We start from the raw sequence: 9,351 nt of genomic DNA, 5'->3' as shown, positions 1-9,351 counted from the left end.
CACCTCAAACCAACAAGACAACATATGCTTAATGTGATTGACTAAAGGGTGAGAGCGACAAGTGCGACACTTGAAATAGACCACTGAATGACCGCGATGACACTTGCGCGACATTGCATACAACTTCGTGCGTGAGTGTGACAGAGGCTTACATAGCGAACACAACTCGTACACATAAAGACATACCTTCAACATAACGAGAACAAGACCACAAACATGACATTACAATCAACATGCTAAAAGATGACTGGTGATCGATCAAACAAAGAGAGTGTAAAGACTCAACATGAGCTCATGGGATGAGATCGAGTGTTTGCAATCATCAAGGAAAAACCAAAAAAGCTCCAAAAATAGATACATGCCAAAATTTTGAAAAACGTTACAGCCGCTACAACAAATTATTAAAAAATAAATACTATATACATTTATATAGTCTATTTGCTATATGCTTTAAATCTTTTTGGGTCTATAAAAATTTGTTCCAAAATTCTAGTGACTAAGAGATTTTTTTAGAACACTGTTAGATGTTGAATCTATATATAATGAAAACAACACATTTCAACAAATGAAAAATTATAAATCGAGAAAAATGAGAAAAAATCATTTCAAATAATAGAAAATTAAAATTTGACAAAAATTGTTTTACCACATTGGAACCAAAAACCTAGAAACTAAAATAATTGAACCAAATTAAAAAAAATATATATATATATATTTATTGATATATTTACACATATTTTATATAATACAATAAATTATAATATAATTTGTCGGTTGGCTGCGTATTACTATTTATTAATTAGTTGACTTTATTATATTCACATTAATATCTTCACATGGAGTTGCCAGTGTTTGCATTCAATATGGATTCAGAAACCGTGGGCTTTGTCAGCAATGCCTGTGGCACATGCAGTGGCCCTTGTGAGCAGAATACACGGACGACTTTACAGGATTCGAAACTGAAACTTCGTGGCGACTGGTGAGTATGGGTTTCACGTGTTGGACTGAAACAAACCAGAAAACTTTTCATGAGAAAATGCATAATTCGTCATTGCTATCGATGTATAATATTCAAACAAGCATGTCTTGCGTTGCTGCTCGAAACGTGTAATGGAAGAGATTAGTTTAATATTTCGGACTCTATTTATTATTAGAGATCATATTTTTAAACCTAATTTTTTTTTGGAGTGATATTTGTAGGTGGTGATGTTGGACTCTTTCTCTGATAAATGACAAGTTAATTTATTTTTTTAATTTAAAAATAAAAATAAATTACATATTTTAAATCACATTATTTTATGTTTTATTTATTATTATTATTATTATTTTAAAAGTTGAGTAAAAATTGGTTGAAATCATAAATTTGAATTTTGAAATTTGTTAGAAATTTTTGACTATACTAAATCTATTTACACATTAAAAATACATTTTAAATAACAAAAAAACTAAAAAATATATCATCTAATTCTAATAAGAAAATCAAAACATAAAATTATACCTTATTATAATAAATTAATTTACTTCAGGGAAAAAAATAATATAACTCTAATTTTATGTAAAATAAATTGTTAATGTTCAATTTACAATGTCAACCCAAAGGCAATGTGCAACATCAAATGGTACAACAAATTTGAAAGACAATGTGCAACTTGGAATGTTTTTATATAAGACAAACATTAGGATGCCACCTTGCAAAGTCAAGGCTAATTACTTGACTATGTCAAGATATAACTAACTACTTGCAGATTTATTATTTGTGAAAATTCAACCTATAACAATGTAAGTGATTTTATTATGGAAGAATATAATATAATAAATTAGATGGTTTATTATTATGTGTGGAGAGATAAAATAATAAATATTTCTTCAAGTTTTATCAATTTAAAAAAAACCATCTTAAAGGGTTTGATTCTTTTTTGCTTGTGATAAATCCAGAATTAACTAGACTTAAGAAGGAATTATGCTAGTTAATGATAATGATGATATTCTCCATAATTTTTGTCGCATCCATACATTATACTTAAGAAACCTCTAAAAAGAAATTCCATACAATTAATTTAATCTGTTAAACACACATGGAAAGCAAAGATAATATGAAAGATAAATCATGCAATACCTTTTTTATTAACATGAGATATACATTTATAGTACAATATGTGACTCTTGGGTTTCAGATCCCAAGGTCTCTTGGACTGCTTTGGTCTATTCGGCTTCCACACTAACCCATTTAGGATTAGGTGTCCAACATCCCCCCCCTTAATCCGAAGGGTTATGTATGAGTCCAAGAAGAGAGCTGTAATACAAAATGTGCAAAAAATGCATGGCAGCACTAGGCTGAATGTGCTCTATGAAATGTTGGTAAAAAGGGCGGTGGTTTAAGGATGACCACCAACACTGGAACGCTTAGTGCAGTTCCCGGAACTCTTCCAATACTGGCAAGAAGCTGAAGTCTTCTGCTAGGGGAAGTGATCCTATTGTTTTAAAGAGGGAAACCTTCAACCATAAAAGGGAGGTCTCACCTCGCATAAAAGGTAAAACTTCAACCTGAAAAGGGAAGTCTCAACCTGTGATGGTTTAAGGATGACCAACAACTCTGGAATGCTTAATGCAATTCCTGGAACTCTTCCAAAACTGGCAAGAAGCTGGAGTCTTCTGCTAGAGGAAGTGTTCTCAATTGTGTTCCTGGAATGCTTCCGAAACTGGCAAGAAGCTGAAGTCTTCTGCTAGAGGAAGTGTCCCAGATTGCCAACTGAAGGCATGTTCACGGGCATCTTTGTCTCTGGCTACAACTCTGAAACTGGTGTGGTAGTTTGTGGCTCAGGCTCGCTTGATGTGACTTTGAAGCTTGTAGATGACCATCATTTTCCCCCCTGTCAGATACAAGGTGAGAAGATGGAGAAAACTCAACTGCAAGACTGTTCAATACTCTGGAACAAGTTCTGACATGTGTTTGGAATATCTTCTTGGCTGTTGATGCCCATTGCCAAGAAGCGATCCATCCAAGATGAATCTTTGTTCTTGCAGGACGTTTGCTTTTGAAGCATCTGTGTGAAGAATGGCTAGTTTTATGACAGTGCTTACATGGATGAAGATCAAAACAGTGATCTTTCAGATGGCCAACTCGGTCACAGTGTTGGCATTTCACGATCTGTTGTTGTTGTTGTGGAAGAGGGGCAGAGTCTGGAACAGCTGAAGCTGAACTGTCATGAGGAGCAGTTGAACTGTCATGAATGAATCCAACACTCTGAAACTGAATGGGCTTGGCATAGTCTGGAATATGAAAGGACAAGTCCTTGTCATATCCAAGACCAGTTCTGTGCTTGTTGTGGACAAGTTGTTCCCAAGGTCTGATGATGGGCTTGGGAAGTGCAGACTGAGTTTCTGCATCTGCATGTACAATTGCTGCTTTATTTGAATGAACAGTAACATTATTGACTTGCTGTTGATGGGTTGCAGCCTCAATGTTCTGAACAGAAACATGTTCAGAATGATGTCTATTTTGATGTAGCTCTTCTTGCTGTAGCTGTGATTCAAGCTGCAAAAATCAATGTTTTCTTGTGCATGTTGTAAAGATGTTTGAATATCTTTGAGAATGTCTTTGCTAACTTTAACTGTGCTTCCATCAACAGATAATATTAGAGTGTTTAAAAACTCCAATAATCCATGAATTTTCTCCATTATTTCAACAATCAAATCAATAAATGACCACGTTTCCTACTTTCGTACCAAACCAGAAATCTGACTTGTAGAGCTCCAAAATTTGTGTAGCCTCTGTTAGAAAAGTTCATCAACCGTATAGCCTAAATTAAGTAAGCTCTTGTTTCCAAACTCAAGCTGCCGACCAGAAATAAGAAATCCTTTTTGTTTCTCCTGCTTAATGGCGTATGGAAGCAACCATAATTAAAAACACACGATAATGTGAGAGACCCTTTACATATTACTTAAATGGACAACGGTGGTATATGGACAGCGTATGCATATTGAGGTATGAGCAGCGCAATGTTATACAAGGAAACAAATAGAAAACAATGGTATGATAATGAATCGAGACAGCGTAAATATCAATGACTAGAGACAACATATGGTTAACGCTGCGATATCACAAGAATGGCCTCAAACTCTGTCCTGCTCTGGGTTTCTTGATAACAAAAATATCAGTTGGAAATTCAACTAGAAAAACAAAACGCAGAACCTTGGTGAAGATGCAAATGTGCTACCACCAAATCCAGGTGGTTTATTACCAAAAGGAATGGAAGACGATGTAGCTGGTGTAGATGCAATAGATGCTTGAACGAAGGCAATTGTTTGACCACCTGAAAGTGCAATCATAAAATTGACCCACAGTTTATGGCAGCGTATGGTTCTTCTTTTAATGGCAAAATCGGCCCATAGTTTATGGCAGCGTATGGCTCTTCTTTTAATGGTTTATGGCAGCTTATGGCTCTTCTTTTAATGGCAAAATCGGCCCAAAGTTTATGGCAGTGTATGGTTCTTCTTTTAATGGAAAAATCGGTTTGCTTCCCAACAGAAGCAATAAACAGTTTTGGAAGATAATGAAATTATTGCTTGAGCGAATCTAGAATACCTGGTCCTCCGCTGAGTTTGAACTCCTGCAATTTCATTTCATCTTACAAATTTTCTGGCAGCTACACCGTTCACGCTTCACTGCTCTGAGCCTCTGAAGGTGAGTCGTTAAATAGCGGGCTAGCCGCACAAAGCTTGGGCTTATCTTCAATCCGAGCGTTTTCTTTATTGCTCTCTTAGTTTTTACTTTTTCATTTTATAAATTATGCCTTGCAGAATGGAGGAACAGACGACTATAACAGAAGAATCTGACGATCAATTTTCTGTGAAATCTGATGAGAGTTGCGGTTTGAATCGTGTTAAGTTCCTGTGCAGATATGGTGGAAGGATTCTTCCGCGCCCCGGCGATGGCAAGCTCTGTTACGCTGGGGGACACACCAGGGTCGTTGCTGTCAGCAGAAGCATCTGTTTCGCAGATCTGATTGCCAAGCTCTTGAATGTTTTCGGGTCCGCCGTGCTGCTGAAATGCCAGTTGCCTTGCGAGGATCTGGATGCCTTGGTATCTGTTAGATCAGACGAGGATTTGGAGAATATCTTGGAGGAGTATGACAGGGTCGACGCCAGAGAGGGTTTGTCCAAGGTGCGGGCCTTTCTTCCATTTTGAAATGTCAATGAAAGGCAGTCTTTGTTGATACAACTTCAGCAAAACCGCACTGAAACTCAAAATACAATCGATACATTTTGAGCAAAACCGCAATATAAACTCAATGAACTAGCACAAAGAATGAACAGACAGGCTGTTTTCTCATGCCTGACAGGCGTCCCCCCAGGCAATGTTGGCGTATGTACAGCCTGCTCTTTAACTTGTCACGAAGGCCATGAAGTGGTACAGTTGTGGATGAGAAGGCGATTTAGATGTGAGTGTGGAAATTCAAAGTTTGGCTGTATCTCCTGTAAGCTTATTCCAGACAAAGATTATCTTCCTGATTCCCCCTGTGATGTGGCTTTGCGCAGAACTTTCTGGCCATCTTTGAATACGACTTCGCTATGCAAAATAACAACCACACCTCATTCCACGGGGCAAAACACAGACAAAGCTTCCAGCTTAATTACTCAAAATTTCCACAAAATATAGAAAACCAAAGAGAAACTTCGCATTGATGCTTGTACTACAGACTCCGAATCGTATCCAGAAAACATCTAAACATCGTTTTGGCTTCAGAAATCCATTTAACAAACGGATCCAGAGATGAATGCGTTTGAGCTCGACAATACTTCGAAAATTATTCCCAAAAAAGCCGTTTTTAAGGCGTATAATTAATTCAGACGGTATAATTTTATCGTGGAAGAGGTGAAGGCCAGCGTAAATACCCCACGCAGATCCATCTTCCCGTGGCAGTAAAAATGCCTCCAGTTTATTAGGCTGGGTTTCAGAAACGAAAATCCAAAGGCCACTCACCTTCGAAGTCCGCAATCTCCATGATAGAAGGCGCTGGAATTCGATCTCCTTCTCCTTCAACGCACACTTCCAAATTATTCAAATGCATATAACGCTCAGTGCACTGCAGAAAACGAATAATGCAGAACAAATATAATTGCTTTTGTCAGACAACAAATTTTAGTGGAGCATCAGGATCCCTATGGACAGGACAACGCTCAGGTTATGACAGCGCTCAGGTGAACGTTTAGGAATAGGACAACGTTCAGACTCTGTCAGGACAGCGTTCAAGCGTTTCAATGTCAGGATGACAGCACAACAGAAGAGCAGGGCGCAGGTTTTGTAAAAGGTATATGGCAAACAGACAAACATTCATGGACAGATGCGTTATAAGGCAGCGCTGGAAAAGAATATGGCAAAGGGCCAGGACTGCTCACAACAGAGGAATGGCAGCGCTGATAGAGGTAACATCCTCTATTCTAAGAAATGCTCAGAAAAGTATCATCAAGAGGAGAGCATTGGTTTACAAAGGCCACACAAACAGGTGGCTCACAATGGAGCAGGGCAGGAGATCGCCCGCTCTGATACCATGTTAAACTCACATGGACAGCAAGAGAGATATGAAAGATAAATCATGCAATACCTTTTTTATTAACATGAGATATACATTTATAGTACAATATGTGACTCTTGGGTTTCAGATCCCATGGTCTCTTGGACTGCTTTGGTCTATTCGGCTTCCACACTAACCCATTTAGGATTAGGTGTCCAACATAATCCATGTATGATTGTATGATACAATTGGCCATTTTATATAGCTTAAGGTGACCATAAACTAATATGTCATAATAAGATATTATCTTCAACCATCTCCACAACTATCTCCAATAATCTCTCTAAAAATATGTGAACTCATTTTATGAAATTCTCATCTCTACCATGCACATTCTACTTCATTCACATATTACAACGTATTAATTAATATCACAAATAGGAGTTGACTCTTCATACTCCCCTTAAAAAATACTTGTGATTCAATTCTCACTTCTTTTATTATCTTAGGTCTTTAGTCCTTTAATTAGACCTATCAATCTTCTTTGGTCTTCTACAATATTCTATCTTATATATTCTAGAATCTTAATCATTGGTATTTTTCATTCTTCAACTACAATATTTTTTCAGAATACATGGGTAACCATTTGGTCAATTGGGTTTATCTTAGGTGGTTAGGAAGAATGATTGTTATCTTCCCCACTCATGTTCAATCCCTGCTAGTGACATGATGAACTTTGATGTAATGGCTTTGAGCCTTCTTGAATTGAGAAGTCCCTCAAGGACCAAAACATGTATATTCCTCATATGGAATATAAAGATTTGTCTTATGGGGAAAAACGTGGGTCACCAACCGCTATATTTGTCAATTCTATAGGAAACTTACATATATAAATTTTACCATTCATCAAAATACATAGGTCGCTAGCCACTATATCCATCATTAAGAACAACATTATCAAGGAGGACCATCAAACTTTTTATAGATTTCAATTATTGACACATAGTGCTGCTTATTTTTACCTTTCTTCATTGCTTCATTATTATTTCCTTTTGTTGCTTCAAACTTTATTCCTTGTCCTTGTCTCTTTTATCTGGCCTCTTTTTTCACATGTCAAGATTTCTTCTTCTATATTGTTTTGTGACATCGTATCTATCAAATTCTACCTCTTTTTTCTGGTGCTCAAGAGTGCCTTGTTACTTCTTTCTTCCTCGTGCATCCCTATCTTCTATGATCTTTCTTTTACTTTTTTTAGTTATTTTCTTTGATCATCAACATGTCATACACAATATACATCATTTTCATTTTCCTTTTTATTTTTGAACTTGCATAAATGTTCTTTGTTGGAGTGATATCAAGGTCCAAGAAAACAACTTATAACCTTGACTTGGAAAACTTAATTAGTCAAACTTAATTAATGCACCAATATAGTGATTTCTTCAACTCTCATTATAACTTTACAATAACATTATTATATAGCCATAATTTTGTAGCTAATAATTAAACTTAAATTTTAAATTTAACATTTACATACCTCATTAAAATTCTTAACCTAAAATTTGTCGTGACACTTTTCATAGATAAAAAAACACATCTCTTTTACTTGGTATTAATAAACTCCCAACCATTTATGACTCTTTACTTTCAACATATTTAAAATATTACAATGCCTTTTTTTTAGAAACCACTGAAATATTACAATGCCTTTTTCTCAAAAACCACTAAAACATCATTCAATATAAACCATTTTTACAACTTTGGCCATCTTCAAGTGGTTACCCATTACAGATTAAAATATCTAATAAAATAATTTTTTTCCTTTGAAATTCTTTTTATTTTCTCCTTTTTACTTACATGTAATTGTTATTTTTTTTAAAATATATGTAAACAATAGAATATGCTTTCACGGGAACTCAATATTATACCTTAACTATTTTTCAATATTTGAAACTTCAAGTTCATTTTCTTAATATTCTGTTTCACATCGACAATGGACTTTTACTTATGAAATAATTCGTGAGGAGAAGAATATAACAAAATAATATCTCACGGTGGTTAGTAAAAAATGGCGTACCATTTTTTTTAAAAACTTTATGGGGCATATTACTTCTATAATCACAAATTTTCTTATAAGTAAAATGAGATTAGTGAATGCAACCTATCTAGGGTGCATGCTACATTTTATAGTGCGATGCAACAACTAAGAGGCATGCTTTTTCCACTAATTGTAGTGTATCTTGATCACTAGATTTTCTAAAGTGCACTATTGTGCACAATTACAAGTGGTTAGCTAGATTCATCATCATACTTTCGTTGGCATTTTACACATTATATTATTTTATTTTATTTTAATTGTAAATTATAATCAATATAAATACCATTTAAATAGGTTTTTTAGCCAAAGGAATGATATAAAATGTAAATGAATGACAATATAAAAGATAAGAATATCATGATAAAACACATATCTAAAAACATCCAACATCATTAAAAAGAGAATGCCAAAGCATAATTACTTGTAGATAGTACAATATGGCATGACCATGTTTGCTTCGAGTCTTTGGCCCAATATTACGTCGATGACTTGACTTTTTTCCAACTTTCACCATTGATGACTTTCTATACTAACATCGCCTTTCCTTTATAATGTGTTGGATCACTATAATTGCCACTCGTCACCTTTCCAACTTGTTTTTGATCACTATAAATTTATTGATTGTTTTTGAAGTCAAACCTTAGTATTCTCTCCAAACACTAGAGAGAGAAATATTTTAAGATTACAATGTAATAGATTAAGCTTTCCATGAAGTAATATAAATATTTCTAGTCATAATCA

General features: G+C 35.2%; 1 protein-coding gene across 1 annotated transcript; it reads left to right on the top strand.

The window, feature by feature from the left end:
- Positions 1 to 4,801: 4,801 nt before the first annotated feature.
- LOC149138349 (RAF-like serine/threonine-protein kinase 20) lies at positions 4,802 to 5,188 on the top strand. Its single transcript, XM_089450339.1, has one exon. The coding sequence runs from the start codon at positions 4,802 to 4,804 to the stop codon at positions 5,186 to 5,188; it is 387 nt and encodes a 128-aa protein (XP_089306465.1).
- Positions 5,189 to 9,351: the final 4,163 nt, after the last annotated feature.

This window comes from Pinus tabuliformis, chromosome X (assembly GCF_031772625.1).
Source record: "Pinus tabuliformis cultivar Carrire ecotype Pingquan chromosome X, CPIR1, whole genome shotgun sequence".
Classification (NCBI taxonomy): domain Eukaryota; kingdom Viridiplantae; phylum Streptophyta; class Pinopsida; order Pinales; family Pinaceae; genus Pinus; species Pinus tabuliformis.
Note: the sequence above shows the minus strand (reverse complement) of the source record. Positions and strands in the feature narration are given on the sequence as shown.